Source organism: Nanorana parkeri, unplaced genomic scaffold (assembly GCF_000935625.1).
Source record: "Nanorana parkeri isolate BGI_ZX_2015 unplaced genomic scaffold, ASM93562v1 scaffold654, whole genome shotgun sequence".
Classification (NCBI taxonomy): Eukaryota; Metazoa; Chordata; class Amphibia; order Anura; family Dicroglossidae; genus Nanorana; species Nanorana parkeri.
In genome coordinates this window covers 122766-144398 of record NW_017306922.1, presented here as the reverse complement: position 1 = coordinate 144398, position 21633 = coordinate 122766, and the positions used below count along the sequence as shown (strand labels likewise).

Here is a 21633-nt window from a genome sequence, read left to right as displayed (position 1 = left end):
GGTTGCACACAATGCACAGTACCGCAATTCCTAACTACACAGTGCTTAAGTGTCTTTCGACGTGTTATATTTCCACCAATGTAAAACCACCTCTGCAGCAGAGTCTAGGTCAGTGGTAGAGATGCATACAAGAACATAGGATTTGCCTCTTGCCCACCCCCTTGTTGTAGCTGCATCAAAGGAGAACTATGGGGTATGGGCTTTTCCCCATAGTTCTCCTAAGGGTAACGGGAGGACACAAACTAGCGTCCTTCCGTCACCCAAACTAGCGTCCTCTCGTCACCCAAGCTGCAGCTCGCAGTATACTGAGACGCCGAAGACGAAATGGATCCCGACAATGCTGTCTGGATCCACCCAGCTGCGTGAGTGACAGCTGGCTCTGCCTATCTAGAGGGGGGAAATCCCTGGAGGGTGCCGTGAGTGACAGTCACGCCTCTCTGCACGGCTAGATCGAGAAGTGAGCGAGCGACGGTATGTGTTCGCTCACTTCCCGATCTACTGAGCCGACCTGTGACAGTTTCACTGTCACAGGTCGGCTCAGATTATGAGGCTGAGTGAAAATCACGCGCCTCATAATTCTCCTTTAATCCTGGGGCAAGCCCCTGCATACCCAGTTGACTTTTATGGGGAAAAGGAATAAACTGTGGTTCCTTCCCGCAAAAGAGCTTTGACGGCTCAAATGTGTTTTGTAAATTAAACTTTATTCTAAGAAAATACTGATCCTTGAGCTGGAACGTTCTTCTTCACACAAAAAAAAAAAGCGAGACAAAAAATTCTGGTTATTTATTTGACATGTTTTCAGGCAGCTGTTGTGTCACATTATGTCACGTGACATGTCTTTCCTCAGTCTGCGTGAGGCAAAGGACAGTTGCATATAAAGACTTGTTCTTTTTTTTGTTTTAAATCAAATGCAAGCATTACTATATGTCAGTTATTACCTGTGTGGTTTTTCTGGCTGGTCCTGACCCTGTGAGCTGGCATGCAATCCATAAAAAAATTGGTAAAGGAGAGTTTAGGTTTTTTTTTCCATAGAAATGCATTACAGGGCTACTTGACCCGTAACACTGTCTGCCTTTTAGCTTTTAACTGCTTTCCATATTCAGTCTTTAGATTAATGTACTCTTTACTGATGTCCCGTAAGGAGAGGACATTGTTCTGTGTTCTGTTTTTAGTGACCAATCAGCATGGTTCCCACATATGATCACCACATTAGCTATGAGCCCCTGTGTGCTCTTTGAATGCGGTGAAATGCCCAGAGAATGGTACAATTTTTAGTACTTTTTTGCAGTTTACTGATTTGTTTCAATTGTTGGCTGGGTTTGCTGTTTAATAGAGTGTTTACATACATTGCATCCCTCTACCTTGATGTGAGATTTTTCACTTCCTGAAAGCATTTCCAGAGTAGTTTAACCTTCTTTTTTTTTTTTTTTTTTATTGTCTTACAAAGGAAATGTATGCCGTCTTCTGTTGTAGTGTTGTTGCTGTGTCCTTTCCTTGGGTTAATCTGCTTTCTAACCAGTCTCATCTGAGCGGTTTGCATTTTGTTTCATAGCATTAATACTTTATCCTGTTCCTTTTTAGATCCTATAGTCCAGATTGCTGTAGACAATTCAAGGAATATCTTATACACTCGCTCTGAGAAAGGAGTACTACAGGTAAAGTATGTCCTTTTTTTCAGTCCCTGGGGCATTTTACGGACAACAATCAAAAACTAGTAGAATGTCACTAGCAGTGCCTTATTGTGGAAACTAGGGATGCTCCGATACCAATACAAGCATCGGTATCGGCGGCGATACTGAGTATTTGCATGAGTACTTGTGCAAATACTCCGATACAAAAAACGAGTACCTGTGCCGCGTCCGCCATCTTCAAGGACCTGAAACCGCCGCACACAGGACCTCCATAGCGTCCTTAATGAAACAAGATGGCCGCGAACTCCTCCTCCAAGTCCTCAGTCATCTGCTCCATTCTGACCTCTTCTCCCGCTGATTGGATGATTGACAGGCTTCCTCACCAGTCAGGCATGACTGGTGAGGAAGCCTGTCATCATCCAATTGGCCAATCAGCGGGCGAAGGGATCAGAATGGAGCAGATGACTAGGCTGTGACACGGAGTGGCTGAAGCAGACGGAGAAGACGACACCGCAGGTTAGTACTGCAGCACCGTATGGGGGCTGGGGACAAAAATGCTCTTTAACTGCATATAATATATTTTTTAAAGACATTAAATAAAGAAATAACTATGTAGATATTGCTAACTAAGGCTTGTATCCTCCTATTGGGGAAAATAGATGAGCACATGTCCAGACTCCATTTTTTGTATTGCTTTAGAAAAAATGTGACCTGTCCCTTTTAAGAAAAAGTATCGGTAATTGGTTTCGACGAGTATTTGGAAAAAAAGTATTGGTACTCGTACTCCGTCTTAAAAAAGTGAAATCGGAGCATCCCTAGTGGAAACTTGATGTCACAGGGTCATTATGGGGCATCACAGGGTTTCTTTTATTTCACTGCAAAATAGTGATATTGGTGGTTACTTTTTCTTGAAGAAGAGAACCTGTGAGGCCCCAAAATGTTGGTATTAACCCTGTGACAAGAAGATTTCACAATAAAGTAGTTAAAAAAAAATCCAAACCTATTGGAGTGATATTGACTTCTAGATTCTACTGCATCTTTCAATGCTGTCATTTCAACCACCCACCAGTTTAATTGGTCATGAATTGAACGGTGTGGAGATTACATAAGTATTATTTACTCTTCCCCAATCTATCGAGCTGTGAAATATGTTTTGCAAAGAATCTGTTAACTTTCAAATCCTAGATGATTAGCACACTGCAAATTTATAATTACATTTATTTTCACTAGCAACATCTAAAATTGTATTTTAGACAAGAGGGGATTCTTATTTTTCGTTTTAGAAGGGATCTTTGCATTTAAATATAAAGGGTTGCAATTTTATTAGGCTGTCCTGTTGAGAATTATGACCATTGTATTTTGTATTCCAGGTGTATGACTTGGGACAGGATGGTAATGCAATGAGTAGGGTGGCATCCTTGTCACAGAATTCGATCATTTCAGCAGCGGGTAACATTGCCAGGTAAAATGAAAGCATAGTGCACGTCGGATCTGAGTGTAAAAGCTTTGTGACAAATAGCTCAGTATAAGCAAGCACTTGAATCAGAGATGAATCATTTAGCACTGTTTGGCAATAAATAGACTGCAGCATCTTAGAATGAGAGTCTTCACAATTCTTTGCCGGATGCAAGGGTGCTGCATCGGTGTTCTATATGGAGTGTCTATGCAAGCCTTTGTATCCATTTCGAAAAGTACACCTTCCATGAAAGAAAACTGGGCTGCGATTGCTGACCTCCCCCTGAAGGAGAAAATAAAAAGCTATTTGCATGTGGATGAGTCTGGCTTCAATACTTAATCTTAGAATAAACTCCTATTCGATATTATCAGTATATAATGCAGTAATAAAAGAAGACAATGGGCTTAACAAGTTATGATCACAGTTAGCAGTTATTACCAGGGGAATTGTACAATCCTTTGTTTGCACTGGTGGAAGAAAACAATGGAAAAAAATGTCTTCAGTACGTCTATGTTACAAACACGGAATAAGCATTCAGCAAATGAGGAAAAGAAAAGTCGGAAAGTGAGAGGAGGGTTGGAGATTCTGGCTCACGGCTATGATATGGGAGGAAGGGAGCTGTGATAGGTAATTCACTCTTCCTGAAGCAAGTTCACAACCACATTGCAAATGCGGAAAAGTTAGAATTTTAAATACTTTATTTTTCTTTAGTCACCTTCCAGGACAGCATCATAGAGACAGGCTCCTCTCACCGGAAAACAGGAAACACATCACCTAGACCTAATAAAAAAGGATCACATGCCTTGCATCCCTCAGTTATGTTGTGTTTCCTCCGGCCAAGCAGGACATCGTAACATTTGTTGTTTTAGCTAGGCCTTCGTGCTAGTGAGCAGGGGCCTCCCACGGCATACAGGGTCAGGGGACCTGAGGTACTCATGACGGGGGCTCCCAGGACAATCCCCATCTGTCCAAAATAAGTTTTTCTGTAGATGCCTGAGGTTTCCTGCATAAGTGTGTGTGAGGCACCTATCCTTCTGGTGTAGTGGACTCATTGGAGTCCCCCATACTGCGATACCTCTTCCTCCTTGTTTTGACCTTATGCTGAACTTACCTGTTCAATGGTGTCTGCCAGCGGCACCACTTCCGGATGTCGGCATCCGCTCGGTCCTCGCTTACGGAACAATCCTATGATGGGAGAGGCAGCAGGTCGCAGACCCCTTGCGGCCAACACACCCGCAAGGGGGGGAGGGGGAGCATCAGGAGCGGGGCACGAGAGCTGGAGTCAATGGTGCAGGGGTCTGCATGCACGGACTCAGTGGTCACAGCAGGGTTGTCTGATCTGGTGGATACACCTGCTAGCAGCTCCAAGGTAGGAAGATAGTTTTCAATCCTATCCTTGTTTCCTCTATGTATGGGGTTTTTTTTACATTAGAGGTGAGTCGGCGCATTTGATTGTATGGCTTTGGTGCTGATCTGTGTGTTCAACAGAGGTGCTGGGTTGGTGCGTGGCAAACCAAGGCCTCTGAAGAAGGAAAGCTCTCATCAGTCAGCACACATGGCAAAACTAGGCGATGTGCAGCCTGCAACATTAAATATCCCTCTTCTTTTTTTTTTCCCGCAATTTTTTTAAGTTGGTGATAGTTTTAGCAGGAAGAAAGGCGATGAGTCACTATTAGGGATTTGCTGCAATTAGGGATGTTCTGAAGGGTGACCATATCTTTTAAGTACATGGTGAACGATTTCATTCACTGCTATGGAAGTTGTACTTCTGGAAAACCAACCAGGAATGGAAGTAGTACATGTCTAGAAATATAATTGGGGCTGCAGGTGATTTAAGGGCTTGTGTTTTTGGCAAATGCAGCTAGCCTCCAGGTGCATTCTGCTTGCATCCGAGATCAGTTTAAAAGCATTCGAAGATCATTCGGTGTTTGACAGGTGTATTTGACCTGCTAAGAGCTACGTTTACATTCCTATTGACTTGTATGGAGAGCAATCCTGCACCAAAGTCCTGTACACATTGCTTCATGCAAATCACTCAAGATGGCCGAGGTGGAGTGAAAAGGAATGTAAGTGTACACTGCTGGGAAGAGAGGCATTGAAGTTGAACCAGTTGCTTTGCCCTGCATGAGCAAAGCAGAGATTTCTTTTAAGGAGTGACATGTTCTTAAAGGGGAAAACATATTTACATAACCCCGTAGATAACTGCCACTGGGAACTTTGAATAGGAAAAAAAAAAAAACAGGGCTGGGTGTCCAGTATATATGTATGTGTGTGTGTATATATATATATGTATATTATAAGTGTCTGTTTTTCTCATAGATTTTCTTCTTGCTTCTCTGTAGGACTATAGACCGCACAGTGTTTAAGCCCATTGTTCAGATTGCTGTGATCGAGAAATCGGAATCTGTAAACTGTCACTTGCTCGCAGTAACACATGCAGGTGAGTTCTGTTAGCCATTCATACAGAGATCAAAATACAATGCGAGGCATTGATTCTATTTTGGGGCATCTGAGGCTGCATTCTATTTTGGAATTTTTAGGTCCTTATGCAGATTCTCCTTTGGGCATATAGGGGAGATAACTGCTTGTGATGTTTAAACGGAATAATTCACCTGTCTTGGTGTAGTCTTCCTTTTATTTATTTTTCTTTCTTTCTGTAAATACTTTCTTTTTAGCAAATGTGACTATACAAATAGTTTTTTTCACTGCTAGCTAAGGCTAGCTATACCTGTGGAGATTTCTCTCATTCAGCCCCACAGGCTTAACAAGAAAAATTGCTCAATTGCCCCATCCATGCTGCACATACAGGGCAAAGGGCATTGTCTTTGCCAAGGACACCCTTAAGCTGGCCATACACCTATAGATTATCTGCAGGTTTTCTATGGTCAGAAGGAAAAAGTGCAACAGATTCCTCCATCTACGCTAAACTGTGTGGATGGACGTATCTCCCACTGGGCCAAACACCAGTATCTTGCTAGTCGGCCCCGCTGGCTGTCAAAACACCTGAACAATGCCTGCATCCAATCAGATTGTTCAGATATTTTGGGGGTCAACTAGCAAGATACTGAAGCTTGGCCCAGTGGGAGATTCCTCCATCCACACAGTTTAGAGTAGAGGAGGAATCTGTTGCACTTTTTCCATCTGACCATAGAAAATCTATAGGTGTATGGCCAGCTTTACACTCCTCTCACCTGTGTTCCCTCACCGCTCCTTACTTAATGGCCACTGAAATCAACAGTGTCGGTGATCAGGTGGAGTAGTGATGTCACCCCTTTGTCATGTGACCACAATCCTGCATAGCTTTGACTATCTCATGTGGGTTCCTTTTTACTTGGTTTATGCTAGAACATAGAAGGTTAAAAATAAAACTTTGACAACTGTTTTTCTCTGTTCCAGGTGTTCGTCTCTACTTTACTACTGGTCCATTCAAACAGTCAGTATCACGTCCATGCACTTTGGCATTGATGCATGTCCGCTTACCACCAGGATTCTCAGCCTCCTCCAATGTAGAAAAACCTTCAAAAGTCCATAAAGCTCTTTATACAAGTGGTGAGCTTTTAATCACGCAAATGTTTTTTTAATGCAGAGATGTCCAGTGAAATTATGTTATCTCTGAATAAAATGTTACTGGGGTTAGTTGATGCAATGGTCAAAATAAAATGTTTATGTGAATAAAATGCATTTTATGACCTTCCATTGATCTAATGCTAAGGCGCCTCCCTGCTGTAGACTGAATGTTCTGGCTTATAAAGTTCTTCTATATTAACAGTTATATGCAGTTTTTCTGATGACTTGGATATGAATAAATGGTCATTCTACCCCAAATTATTCTGCTAGATACTGAAGGGTAAACCCCTGACAGCTTCTTATCTTTCATGAGTGCCTGGGACTGTATACCTGCTTTATTGTATATCACGGTTTTTGGGATTTTTTCATTTTACATTATGCAGTATGCAATGAGGGGGGCTCGAATACAGTTGTCGGGAACACCTAAAACTCCCAAGTGCAGAGTTTGGAGCTATGGCAGTTTGAAGTGTCCAAAATATAAAAGAAACCAGGAGCACAACCTACCTATAATCTAAATATAACTTTTTAGTGGGCTGACTATTTAAGGCCCTTCTTTTTTGCTTTTCTTGGCAGGAGGATATCATTGTTCATCCAGAATATAGACAGCTGAGGAGATTTTCGTTTTTTGTTATGTATTTTGTTCTTGCTAGCTTGCCGTTGTTGATAAAAAATGTAACAAAGTACACCTATGTGTATATTATATTGCCATTCTGTCTATGCCAGGTGTTTTACTGATGGCTGCATCTGAAAATGAAGATCATGATATTCTGTGGTGCATCAACCACGATTCATTCCCATTTCAGAAGCCATTGATGGAGATACAGGTGAGAGTTTTCAATATTTAATTTTAAGTTAATACATTTACTGCTGCCTGCAGTGATTTTGGTTACTGGCAAACAGAGAAACTGTAGGCCTGCCCAGGAAAACCCCACCTACTAAAAGCATGCCTCCTTTTTTTTTTTTTTTTTGCTGGTGTCCTAGGAGAATGGACATCTTTTCCTAATCTCTGTTGTGTGAGGCTAACCTATTTTATCTAGCACAGTTTTATTCTTCAAATTATTATTATTTTCACAAGATTCTTCTTTGCAATACCGCTAGAGGTGTTCTTATTGAGCCTTGCTCTTGGAGTGCCATGTCCAAAGCTGCAGGAATTGCCTCGGTGCTTGTTTCTGAGAGCAGGCTGGTTGGGCCAAGCATCGGGAGCTACCTCATTTACCTTAGTCGCTGGGCACCTTTTAATTCTGGCTGGTTTCCCCTGTGGAAGGGGTTACCCTGTGGGACTGAGTGTTGATGTTATCTCTACCACTGATGTGGTTGATCCCTCACTTACAGAACACATGGAGCAAATGCCTGTAGTTTTACTGGAGGGTTGCCTATAAGTCTCCTGTCGGTACAAATGCATAAGAAACTTTGGCTAAAGTGCTGGATTCTGGAACCCACATATAAGAAGCATCTGGACTGCATTGCCCTTAAGTGACATCTGTTCGGATCTGCTCTTGATACCTTGATCAGGAACACTGGCACTGGGAGAGATTCATCATTTGAAATATCTGGATCTAGTGCTAGGACAAAGCTTAAAGGTGAAACTTTGATTTTAAATTCAAGCTCTTCAGTCACTCACTTGAACTCACTTTTACATGAGAGTCTTGGACCTTCAAGGCAGTCCCATTTTCCCACTTTCACTCTAGAGCTCTACAACGCAACATCCTGTTGTGAGACAGCTCAGTTAAGTCCCTCTACAGACTTATTTGTTTGTCACAGAGGACCAAGTTGTCCTTGGCTTGGTGGCTCAGTAATCAAGGTCTGGCACTGGGCAAGTCCTCCCTTTTCCTCTTCCTCAAGCTCCTCACAATTGATGCCAGCAAGGCTGAGGGGTCCTGGCACTCTGTTGGAGACAAAGTCCTAAAGGATCCAAAAGTCTAGCCAAATACAACGTAGGTAATTGAATTTTGTCTTAGGCAGAACGTAATGAATCAGCCTTGTCCACAATGTACATCTTGGGCATGGACAACTAGTAGGCAGATGTGAAGGGGGTTGTGATGATGGGGAACCAGGCACCCCCGGCTGAGGAACTCTGCCTACTAGTTTTCCATGCTTGACATGTACATTGCAGACCAGGACCAGTGTCACAGGGAATGTGGGCATAATTGACAGGTTTGTCTCTAGGTAGAGGCATTCTCTAACAGAAACAATGGATGTATGCTGGTGGTTCTGTGGGATCAGTACACCCTGATCTTATATGCCTGCCCTCCCCTGAAACCTCCTTGTCTGCTTAACAGGATTGTGATGGAGGGCATCCTTATCACTCCAGATTGGCCCCGTCGGATGTGATACTCAAACATAGTAATAATCCTGGTGGACTCTTTGTGCACTCTGCCAAATTGTCTGTATCTTCTCAAGGACAGAAGATCTAGACGATCTTGCCTCAGTGTCACTGATTTTAGTGAATGGTTCTTGAATCCCTCGTTCTTAGAGCCAGGGGCATCTCTAAATAGCTGATTACCACGGTATTAAACTTTAGGAATCTTGCAAGGTCTCATAAGACAGACTCAGGACTTTCACACTAAGAAACTGTCCACGGAACAAATTACTCTCTCCTTTTTATACAGCTGGGTGTACACCAGCTTTTTGCTATTGGCACTATTTTTGTTCAGGTTTCTGCTCTTTCTTTTCAGAGTTTCAGAGCCCGTTTGCCTCTCATTCCTTTGTATGTGAAGTCTGCTATGAATAGTCCTCTGTTCGTGCCCTTTGACTCCATCAGGTTAGAATCTGGTTCTCTGATCTTCAGATCATTTGAACCCATTAAAGACATTTCTTTTATCTACTCCCACCCACAAAGTGGTATTCCTTGTAGCCATTACTTCTGCGAGGCAAGGCTTTATTTACTCTCGGCGACAATATTTCACCATACCCTATGTGAGGGAAAACTCTGCAACAAGGACATAGCAATCAAAAGCTAACAGGAGTTCTAACCTTCCCCTACTCTACCTTTTTTTTTTTAAATGCATTTCCTTCCCCCTACCATAATTGCATTTTTATTTTGCTCTGTGTTAGGGGTGCAGATTTTCTCTCGCTTCCATTCTAACGTAATGGTTGTGACCAGAAGAGTAAGAGAGGGGAAATCTTTGTAACGGATAGTAGTGAAAATCTCATAGGGGTCCTAATCAAAAAAAGGTTCTCCGCCTACAGCAACCTTGTTATTAAGGTGGTCATGTATTTGTCAGTAGTCTTTTGATATTACGATTTATATCTTCTAAACTTACAGATCAACTTGTGTGCAATCTTTCAGTCGCCCAATTTCACTGCTTTTTGAATAGGTTGTCCCATTTATTGCCATGTACTTAAAAAACCACATTGTTCTTGCAGTCATTTTATTTGTCAGGTCTTCACTGTGGCTTTGTTTTGCACAGGTAACTATGCATGTGGATGGTCATTCGTGGGCTCTTTCTTCCATCGATGAAAGCCAGGTGGAAAAGATAGTAACTCCATTAAACAAGGACATCATCCCTGTTACTGATGCTCCTGTTATTATTCGCCAGCACATGGTTCCAGCAAAGAAGTTTATTCTGCTCTCTGCAAAGGTTTGTCTTAAGTTTGTACCCTACTCGGTCAAACAAAGATTGTTTATTCTTTATTGCTGACTTGTTCTCTGTTTGCTTTTAGGGGAGTCACATCTTCCACAAGCTTAGACCAGTAGATCAGCTGCGACACCTTCTTGTTGTCAATGGTGGAGGAGATGGAGAAGAAATTGAGCGGTTCTTTAAATTACATCAGGTAATGTTATTATGACTCTTATGCTGTATATGCAGAGAGCAAATAAAGGGGAAAAAGTGTTTTGGTTTTTTTTCATATATAGGCATATATAAAATATTGCACACACTGCATTTTCATAATTACCCCTTGCAGCTAGCATATGATGCTTTAGATTTTATATGGTTTACTGCAGGGATGCAACAACTAATCGGAGCGCGAGAGATATTTTTTACTGCAACCAATCGATTAGTTGAAAAAATAATAGAAGGATCTTGGATTACATACAGTTGAATGACTAGGATGAGGTAAACCACACATCTCCACTCTAAGTAAAGATGGTGGCCATTTGGATCTTCAGCCTGCAGAAGCAGTCAGAAACTTTACAGCTAGTGTTTAGCTTTCTTATTAGAAAGCCCAGCGTCGTCTGCAGACACTCTAGCACTAAAGCACCCCGTACTAAATGTTTTGTTTATAAAATAAAGATTTATTACAAAGCACATTTTTATATAAATGTTAAAAAATAATAGAATTTACCTAAAACCAACACACACATCACATTTTTTTTTTAAATTATTAGTTTCTTGTTAAAGTGCCGAGTAAGGAAAGCTGCTGTGGAAGGGCCCTTAAAGTCACTTTACTGGCCTGGGATTAAGTACTATCCTTGTCGCACTCCTTACCGATATGTCCCTTGTAGTGGGGGGTGCTCGCAGTGACTGCGGATGGCGCCGCAAGTGTCAGCAAAATTGTAGAAATGTCACCAGCACACCAGTCCTTTTTAAGATAGCAAAAGCTTCATTTATTGAAGTTTTTTGTCATATGACCAAACAAGCGCTTTCGGGACTGCACAGGGTCCCTTCATCAGGCTTTAGCATCGTCAATGCTAAAGCCTGATGAAGGGAACCTGTGCGGTCCCGAAAGCGCTTGTTTGGTCATATGACAAAAAACTTCAATAAATTAAGCTTTTGCTATCCAAAAAGGACTGGTGTGCTGGTGACATTTCTACAATTTTACTGGCCTGGGTTCACAATATTTCTGGACAGCATGGCACTCACACGTTATTGCACAAGTGCTAGGATTGCACCAGTATTAAGAGCTACTGTCAAAATAAATTACTGTTGCAATAAAAGCAGCAGCACAATTGATAGATACAGTGTGGAGTTTGGCATGTCGGACTCTTGGAGACCGTGTGAGAGTAGCAGTATGGCTATTCAGCTTGCTAAGAGCACAGGGTATTTTAACTATTGGTGTAGCACTTAGAAACACACAAAAAAACTTAACTGTTGATTCAACCCGACTGTATTACTTTTATACATTTAGGGGGTTCAATAAATATAAAGTATATCTAAGGTTTAATTTCGTATAGTGTACAGTATGGTTGAAACACCTGTCGGGTACCCAGTGGAAGATTTCTTCTCTATTCTTCTTCCAATATTAGTTCAAATCGTTGAATCTTGCTTATGTTCAATCCTGGTGACAGTGCTCATCAGGACAGATACAGAGTAAATCTCCCCATTGGGAACACAGACAGCATTTCAAGCTTAGCAGAGGTTCTATCTCTTCCCCACTATCCAAAACAAAACAAAAAAATCATTGCATATGTCTGCATTTGTGGTTTGTTTTTGTGCACAGTTGACTTGATTTGTTGCTTTTGTTTCAAAGGAGGAACAGGCCTGTGCAACATGTTTAATACTGGCATGCTCCTCTTCTGCATCTGATCGGGAAGTGTCCACCTGGGCTACACGGGCGTTCTTCAGGTATTTTTATTATGTATTTTTTTCCGTTTTCATCCAATAAGGGAGAAGGAAATCTTTCAACTTTTGTCTTATACTGCTGATGCTGGAAAAAAAAAATTAGGCCAGCCCAGGATAACCCCTCCCCACTCCCAGAATGCCTGTTTGTTTGCTAGTGTATTAGCAGGATGGACATCTTTTGTTAAGTGCCGTTGTTAAGACTAACCAGTTTCTTGAAAGCACTATGGGTGCAAAAATTGAAAAAAGGGCCTCAGTCATGAAGGGGTTAATCAACACGCTTCTCTGGAGCATGGTGCCAAAGATCTGTCATGGCCATCCTCCGCCTAGCTTTTGGAGTGCCATCACTGTATCATGGCTAGCCTGGAAGATACTTTTTGAGCACTGGTTTCCACATAAGATGCTTTCCAGGCCCAACTTTGGTTGGGATCTCCAGTGCTTCCTATAATGCCCTCTTCCAGTGTTGTGAAGTCTGCTCTCATCCCCCTTCCCAAATCACTTGGTTGCTGTCTTCCAGGCCCAGAGTTCAGAACACATACACAGTACATTGTGCGGTCCCGAATCATTCCCCACATCTGCAGGACAAGAGAGTGAAGCTGGGTGTTGAGATAATGTAAATCCAGCTTGCATGCATAGCAGTTACCTCGTCCCCGTGTGCCAGCTCCTTCCCCCCCTCTCTCTCTCTCGGCTGACAGATCGTGGATCGCTGATGACAGAGGGGAAGGAGCTCTCTCTCTTCAGCATTTACTACAAATCGGAAAGTCCATATATGCTAAATGATGTCACTGGAGATCCCTGCTGATCGGATCTGATCAGCAGGGATCTCCAGAGAGAAAAAAGAGTGGGGAAGGAGCTGGCACACGGGGACGTGCAGGTAAGGAGAGAGCTGCTGCGCATGTCCAAATATTCGTGGACGCGCAGCAGCTCTCAAGAATCACTGTCAGTCATCAGTGGGGAGGATCCCGTCAGATACGTCGGGATGTCTTCTCATTGCGGCGCTTAGCCCCGCCCACCACCTAAAATAAGGTTTTACATCCTTCCTGTGCATTTTGGCTAATTACAGTAAATTACATAATATATTAAACAAAAGCAAACAAAAATAGGCTGGTCTATGGAAGGAGGTGATCAGATGGTCTATGTGTTGGCATTCCGGCTAAAGGCTTGCAAATGCAATTAAACCACCAAACGTCACCAATTGCAAGACTTTTTTTCTATCTATATGCCTGTTCTATGAAGGAATTTAATATTTTTGACATCACATACAATCTGTGATCGTGTCTTCCTTTTTGTCAGCCTTATAGTAGGAGCTCTGTGACTCCAAAGTACTGAGTTACAAATGCCTCGTTGATGACACGTTCTATAACAGTGCTGTAAAATATATTTCATTCATTTATTCTATGTTCTTTTTCGTTTTGATTTATACAGGTATGGTGGGGAAGCTCAGATGCGTCTGCAGTCTTCACTGCCGGCTCCCAGCAATGTGGGGCCAATATTTAGTTCTCCATTGCCTATGGGTAAGTAATATCTCTATGTAGGTCTGGATTATGTGAAAGGTGATGGTAGAAAGGAGTAGGACAGAATTGCATTAAGTGGCATAGAGAGAGGTGGACTAGTAGAGCACAAGTGTTTTCCTAGATGACACATTGCCCAGATACAACTGGACTGAGGGTATCTGAAGAAATAAAGATTCATCGTAAAGTAACTGGACCCCATAATTATGATCTGAATTTCACTTCTTTGGTTGCATGGCTCAGATTACTGAGCAGGTAATAACCATACAGATCAATCATCCTCTTTGATGGTTCCTTACAGGAGATTTGTCATTCAGAAGTCCCCTAAAAAGTTAATGGTTTCTCTTAGAATTTTCTCTTTTCTTTGTATATGATGCAGACCTTTAGTTGTTGAAACTATACATTCATCAGTGTGGAGAATTCTGCACTTGTAGACTGCCCTCTTTGTAGCTGTGCGTTTCATATCCAGCCTTCAAATAATCCTTTTTTTTTTTTTTTTCCTTTTGAAGCTGGGATAATGTCTATGCTGCTTCTGTTCTCTCAACATTGTCTTCAGAGTTTTTCGGAACAATGGATGCTGGTTAACAACTGTTATCTTACAGTCTTCTTTTGCTGCCCTTACATCTATAGAATACATCTATGTTTATTTTCCTTGCTGGTCACTAACATTAAGTTCTCTCCCATCTTTTGAATTACTGGAGGACACAATCTTGTATGTGTCTTGTTCTGTACTGGCAAGGCAAAAGGGATTTTATATTTGCATAAAATAGTTTTTGGTGAAGGATATGAAGCAACCTCTCAAATGTGCTTCTGGTTCTTGGTTCCTCCTGCCCTTCTGGGCTTGCGTTGGAGATTTTTTTTAAATGGAATTCTGCATTTCTAATGGGTATTCTGACTTCTACACTAAGTGTTTGTGTGAGAAGACATTGTAATCCTTTACAGAATGGTAACATAAAATTTCCAAGTACCTCAGCCTTGCTAACCAGCAAAAGAAAACCTAGTAAACGTGTCCTTAACATTTTAGCAAAAACAGAAGTCCCCATTGGGCATATTTGTACAAGCCATACACCAACGGTGGGCAAACCCTGGCCCTCCAGCTGTGGTGCAACTAAATATCCCATAAGGCATTGCAAGATTCTGACAACCACAGGCATGACTCCCAGAAGCAGATCTATAATGGGATTTCTAATTTCACCTCAACTGCAGGGCCAGAGTTTGCCTACCTCTACTATACACCATATTAACCAAACACGGCTACTCTAATCTACATTGTGCCTTGTATAGTCACAAATGGGTTGGATCTAATTAAAACCTGGCTACATCTTTATTTTATATTATGTATTCTCTGCAGCCTTTGCCTTTCTATAAATAATTGTGGCCGTTTTTGTTTTAAGGATCACCAATGCCTGTAGGCAGTCCTATGCCCAGCTTCCTGGGCACCCCACAACAAGGTATTTTCCGTCTTTATCTGTTTATGAATAGTTTGCATTTTTAAAGGAAAGCTGAACTTCAGTCAGACAACTAAATACACAGATGAAATCCATATCAGGAAGCAGTTTCATCTGCTGAAGGAGTTGTATTTCTGATGTTGTATATACCATCAATTAATTTCGTGTGGCTTATATGAGGAATCCTTTTAAAGTGTATTTCCACCTTTGCAGCCAGATTTGAGAAGCCCTCACTATATTTTAGGGCGGCTTAGTTAGCCGATTATTAAGTTCGATTCATCGACTAATCGGATAAAAAAAAAGGCTCCAGTGATGGACTACTAGTTTCTATTGAGATTGTAGTCCATCACAGGAGCAAGCTTGGCACGGTGGAAGTAAAAAAAAAAGAGTGTGGTGTGCAATATAGTACATTATACAGCGGTGCAGTGCAGAGTAGCAGCAGCTATAGAGGAATGTAGCAATAGTACATTATGCTATAATGTACTATTGCTGTGATTTGTAGTCCTCTGTAGCTGGGGTTATTCTGCATTGCACTGTATTATTGCTGGGATTTGTAGTCCTCTATAGGTTCGCGTGAGCGGGTATACCAGCGTAGGCGCGAGCGGCTTAACTGATGTGGGCGTGGCGTAAGCAGCGGCGTGGAGCGCCGAGCGGGAAATTTGAATTTTAGCCAACGATACGACGATGGAAAACGTTGACGTTTTACATCGTCGATTTTAATCGACTTAATCGAATAATTGTTGCAGCTCTACTATATTTCTGTTCCCATACACACATCATACCTAAAAATAATAGTAAAATACATTTTTTACTATTTGTAGCTTCTTTGGAGCAGGTTTATACATAGAACTCTGTAGGCAACTTGTATTGCGCAGAGACAGATTGGTTAAAAAAAGTGGAAATACATTTTAAAGTGTCAATCTACACCCTATGCTGCTTTATCTAGGTGTTACCTACCATGTTTAGGCAAACATCAAATAATTATACAGCCAGATAGTTCAGCTTTAAATGCTGCCTGACTGGCTATATTCTGGCAGGATGTGCTGGTTTCAGTGTTGCTGAAGTCGGGGGTTCTTGTAAACCAGGCAAACCCTGTCTATTGCTCAACAGGATGTAGGGGTGCTGGTTGGGTGTTTGTTGCTTGTTTTACTGTTTTTATATGTAAAAAAAAATGTGGAAATGACTTACAAATTTGACCAAATAAAAAAAAAAGGCTCATCTATCTAAAAGTGTTATTTCTATAACAGGAGGAATTTTGGGGACCTGAGGCATTAGTTTCCTTTTTATTTTTGGAAACTTTTGTCAAGTGCTGTAGTTACTCGTTCTGCACTGCCCACAATGGAGGTTTTCGTGTTCTGTCGACCTTAGGGTGGCACTGGTGATAATACATAAAATAATTCCAGAATGCATTAAAGGTTGCATTAGGCCTGTTGAGTTATGGGTAGGAATCTCATAATCGTAGAATGAATAGTGAGGTAGTGACACTATAAAACTGAAATTGCATCTTGCATTGTACTGACTCCAGTTATTGTCTCTTAGGTGTCTATCCACCTGCAGTATCTACTCCGATGTATCCAATAGGAACGCCTACACAGCAGTCTGCAGCTTCTCTGGCGGGTATAATGGGCACGGAGGTCATCTCTTCTGGGAAGCACAATGGAATTTGCATCTACTTCTCTCGCATTATGAAGTGAGTTTTTCTTAAAATAACATTCACCTACTCAATTATATTAATGAGTTGCAATTTTACATGAACATATTGATGTAGAATTTTTATTCCACCCAGAAGATTTTTTTTTGTTTTTATAATCTGTGCAAAAATAAAATACATGTTAATTTTCAGACAGTTTCAACCAATGTTGTGTCCCTGAAATAGCCAAATGGTTCACTCTAGCCTGTCGCCAAATTTTTGTTAAAACAGTTGCTGCTAACTGGCTATGGTGCTTGTATTTGATTTTGCAATCCAAATTTAGTTGTAAGTAAGTTGAAAGTAGTTATAGTTGTCTTATGTATAATGCCATCAGCCAGGGAGACCGTTGTCTGGACATTCAGCATCATAGATTTAACACTACAGACAAGCAGCATTACAGAGAAAGCATGCCATGAAAAAGGGCTTGCTGCTAGGCAGACCATATGACTTTGCATGCTTTTTTTCTGGATCATGCACTTATCTGCTACACATTAAGGTATGGAGGACGCTGTGCTGGATGATGGTGTAGGCATGTCAAACTGAAAAAAAAAAAATCAGAGGCCAGCATGGTGCGATAACTCTGCAGGGGGCTACATAAGTTCTGCTGAATTCATTTCTAAAGCAAGGAGCTAGTCAGTTGTACTGCAGTGCTCATCTGATAACAAACGTGAAACGGATACTAAGTGAGAGCACAGAGAGGACTTCATCAGTCTGCTGCTTCTCCGCTCACTGTCCATTCACAGGCTGGGGTTATCCGATCTCCTTCCCTGCCTGACTAGGCTGTGCTGGCAGATTTGTGTAAGTCTTAAGAATTAAGGAGAGGAATGCAAATCCTTTTTCGGGTAAAACAGCCTTCTCATATGTATACCTCTGTTTTTAGCAATTTGCCCGTGGTTCAGCTTAAATTATAGAAGTTACTTGAGTCCGCATTCAGCAAGAAAGGCACTATTAGCTCACATGCAGTACATGAAGTCTGAAGTAGGCCACATTCAATTGCTGAATCCCTGGACCAAGGGTTCTTAAGACACACTGTATTGCAGAGTCATTTTTAACAGTCCACTTTCAGTAACGGCTATGTACTTACGTGCTCTGATTTTCTCATTTACAGTAACATCTGGGATGGAAGTGTGGCTGTTGAGAAAACCTTCAAGGTTGGCAACAGAGACCTAATAGCGGTAGGTTTGTAGAGTGGTTATATTTCTGATTTCATATTTGAATTGTCACTTTAAATTGTACAGTTGGCACAGATTCTGATAAACTGAACTATGGCCCAACACCATCTTCTCATGTCACAGAGATGTACGTTAAATCCTGTGACTGTGTACCCGCTCCTGCTTATCTGGCAATATTACAGAGCCCCCAGTGTTCTCAGGATTCTAATAATTGTCCATCAATTAAAGACGTATCTGTAATGTTTTCTGTCCTGCAGATAGATACCAGCATCTCTCCACAAGTTCTAGAATCTGTTCTTCTGGAACTTAAAGGTCTGTTGGACTTCCTGGATAGAAACTCACAATTTGCTGCAGGCTCCCTAGGCAACCCAAGGTAAGATGCAAGAGGTATAAATGTTTGTATTAGCAACGTTAGAAAAGTTGTAAGAAACCAAACATTCCACTTTTGTTCAAAGCTTTGGCACTCCAGTCAACTTCCAGAACAGGTTAGTCGGCCTTGGACGTCATGATATCGGGAGCTCTCAGCAAGTCCAGCAGGAGCTGCAAAGGAAATACCATGGTAAGTAATGATACTGTTCAAAAAAGGTTAAATGCTGTTTAGTCAACCATTTTTAAAGGAGTGGATTTCCCTGTACTGCAGAATGTGAGTGGCAGGGCAGCACTAGGGGTTAATCAGGCTCTTCTGCAGTGCTATTGTGCTAACAGACATCATACTGACAGGAGATAGGTGTGGAATAAATAGTACCACACTGTATAGTCAGCAGACTGTGTATATATTTCTCCAAACTAAGCAGATTTGTCTTGAAAGAGATTTGTTTTTTTGGGGAGGGGGGGTGGGTCACTGGGTGAAATACTTGCTGTATACACTATAAGGCCAAAGATTGTTTGCGCACAACTGACCATCATATACTTAGAAGTTCATTGGACATCCTATTCTAAAACTACGGGCATTAATATGGCAATAATAATTGCAAAGAACTTGCGCTAATGGAAGTAATACAAATAATAAAATATGTATTTTTTTTCTACAGGTTTTTCTACACTTTGTTCTTTATTTTTGTCTTCATTTTTTCTTCTTTTTTTGGATTTTCGTTGGACACATTATTGCACTGAATTTTCACTGTCGAAGTGTCTTACATTTATGGATTTCTAAAGACTTTAAAAAAACTACAAAAGATTTGGACTATTCACACATACATTGAAAAAAGTTTAATTTTGTTTTATTTTATTTTAATATTTTTTTATTTTATTCAAATGGTACACATTGTTTGTCCATTCATTATTTATTAACAAGAATCACTTACACATGATACATATATTCACAGTCTATCACATTGTCTATCACATTTTATTAGATAAATTTATACATTGTCTGTTTTGATGTTTTATGAACTTTATTTGTTCACACAACTGATTCACATTGAATATTTTGAGACACACCCCTTCACTGAATGTTTTATTATTATTTTTCAATAGCACTTGTTAAATCCTGACCTCAACGTCTGAGTTCTTATTAATATGGCAATGTTTATCATCCCCGCAGCCCCCCTAGTCCTAAAATTTATTCTCATTCATCCAAAAAACATTTATGTGCTCAGGCACTGATGTTTCATGAAAACCCTGGCTTATAATCAGCATTGCAATTCATCCCGAAGATGGTTGAGGTCAAATGCTCATGCAGGTCACTTGAGTTCCTTCACACCAAGTTCATCATACTATGTCTTTATGGAACTGGTTTTGTGCGCAGAGGTTCAGCCATGCTCAACCGGTAAAGGGCCTTCTCTAAAACTAGAAGCATACATTTGTCTAATGTCTGTTTGCTATAGCATTGACAATGTTCTTTACTGAAAACATCTGAATGCAATCATTAATCTTTATCTGATGTAGCATAGTGAGAGCAGGCCGATCATAGCCAAGAACTTTATAAATGGTCATGGTTGAAGCTGCCTGGGATTTGGTTGCTCTGGGTCCATTACTAACATGAACTAACCACATGTTTGTTTGTTTTTCAGGCGAGGCCCAGCTTGCAGAAAAGATCTCTCTCCAAGGGATCCACCTGTTGGTCAGGAAGACATGTCAAGCCTTAGCACTTTGGAAACTGCTCTGCGAGCACCAGTTCAGCTATATAGCAGCAGAGCTACAGAAGGTTAGTCTTCATGTCATATTTACAAGTGGGATATGTTCCTTTTCTCTTGTGTAACTGAGATCAGGAGACGGGGGTGTTTTTATAGTCCAAATCAGAAGAGCAGCCTAGGGTGACAAGACTGCTCCTCCAAATGACAGCTTTGTAAGTGAGCATCGTCACCCGAGCACATGAACTGTTTTACTGGCTAAATTAATCAAATGAAAATAGAGGAAAAACTCCTTAAAAGAAAACAAATGCGACCATTACATCACAGAACTGCTATGCTGCAAAATATTTCATATGTTTTTGGGATTAGATATGCCTTTTGGCAGGCTTGACACCTTTGCATTGCGGCAGCACACGCATTATAGGTAGGCATGGTACCACACCTGGTATGCCGTAGGCAGGGTTCATGCCTAGGCAATAGCGTTTTTGCACGTTTGTACTCACGTTTTTGATGCACGTTCTTCTGCGCGTTTTATGCGCATATATCAAGTCGTGCATTTTTGTTAAATTGTAGCTCATTGATGTTTATGAGCAAACGTGTGTAAAATGCGTGCAAACACATAGCAAACCTGCGTTTTCAAGCGGTTCCTATTGAGTCTACGGGGCCAAAACTAGTTGTAATATGCCAAATGAAAGATCATGTACTTTGTCCAGTGACAGGTGTTTTGCTTATTGTGACAAAACGCTCAGATGTGAAATAAGTTGTGTTGGGGGGGGGGCATATTTTTAGAGCATTTTTAGGGCAGAAAAAAGCGCTACAAAACGCTCAGTGTTAACCAGGCCTAAATGCTTTGCAGTGGCAAAAAAAGCAGCAGGCCTGCATTGTTGCTCACAGTAGCACATTATTGTGTTTTGTGGTGCTCTGTGTTGCCTAAAAAGTGCCAGGTCTGGTTTGAGGTATGTTAGTAGCCAATTCAAAATGAATAGCCTGCCTGAATGGAACTTCCCTTACCATGCCTGCAGTAACACAGCATATCACAATGTTCTGGAGGGGCCTTAGGGCTCATGCACAATGTTGTATTGAAATACTCCCATCTAAGCTGGGTCTTTCTGCCAGAAGCTTGCAGAAAAATGTGCGTTTTGTAAGCATAATTACTGTATTTGCTGGCGTATAAGACTACTTTTTACACTTAAAAACATCCCTCGAAAATCGGGGGTCGTCTTATACGCGGGGTATACAATGCATACCTTTAGTTCGTGTGGGCCAAGCTGGCCCAAAACGAACATCCCTAATCTGTCAGCCCGCTGGATGTGCGGTAATACTGTATGTACGGTAGCTTCGGCTACATACAGTATACCGCGCTGAGCCAATCACGGCGAGCGATATACACAACCTCTGCCAATCCAAGCAGACTTTGTATTCATTCATAGAATACATTGCTCGCCGTGGTCTGCTCAGCACGGTATACTGTATGTAGCTGAAGCTACCGTACATACAGTATTACCGCACATCCATCCATAATGTTTTTACATGGTGTTGCCTCGGACGTGGGGTAGTCTTATATGACGAGTATAGCCCAAAACCT

At 41.3% G+C, this 21633-nt stretch overlaps 2 protein-coding genes across 2 annotated transcripts in view; one reads left to right on the top strand and one right to left on the bottom strand.

The window, feature by feature from the left end:
- The window catches only part of LOC108792536 (WD repeat-containing protein 70-like), a 64911-nt gene extending 64816 nt beyond the window's left edge, over positions 1 to 95 (bottom strand). The window contains exon 1 of the mRNA XM_018563333.1: positions 91 to 95. The gene's annotated coding sequence lies outside the window, so the exon portion shown is untranslated. The remainder of the gene's footprint in view (positions 1 to 90) is intronic.
- NUP155 (nucleoporin 155) overlaps positions 12 to 21633 on the top strand; it is a 46372-nt gene continuing 24750 nt past the window's right edge. The window contains exons 1-17 of the mRNA XM_018563326.1: positions 12 to 108; positions 1582 to 1655; positions 3002 to 3093; positions 5430 to 5527; positions 6484 to 6636; positions 7378 to 7478; positions 10065 to 10235; positions 10318 to 10428; positions 12067 to 12161; positions 13581 to 13669; positions 15061 to 15117; positions 16654 to 16804; positions 17913 to 17979; positions 18234 to 18349; positions 18432 to 18533; positions 19422 to 19428; positions 19994 to 20122. Of these exons, the coding sequence (XP_018418828.1) occupies positions 12 to 108; positions 1582 to 1655; positions 3002 to 3093; positions 5430 to 5527; positions 6484 to 6636; positions 7378 to 7478; positions 10065 to 10235; positions 10318 to 10428; positions 12067 to 12161; positions 13581 to 13669; positions 15061 to 15117; positions 16654 to 16804; positions 17913 to 17979; positions 18234 to 18349; positions 18432 to 18533; positions 19422 to 19428; positions 19994 to 20122 (1710 nt within the window). The remainder of the gene's footprint in view (positions 109 to 1581; positions 1656 to 3001; positions 3094 to 5429; positions 5528 to 6483; positions 6637 to 7377; positions 7479 to 10064; positions 10236 to 10317; positions 10429 to 12066; positions 12162 to 13580; positions 13670 to 15060; positions 15118 to 16653; positions 16805 to 17912; positions 17980 to 18233; positions 18350 to 18431; positions 18534 to 19421; positions 19429 to 19993; positions 20123 to 21633) is intronic.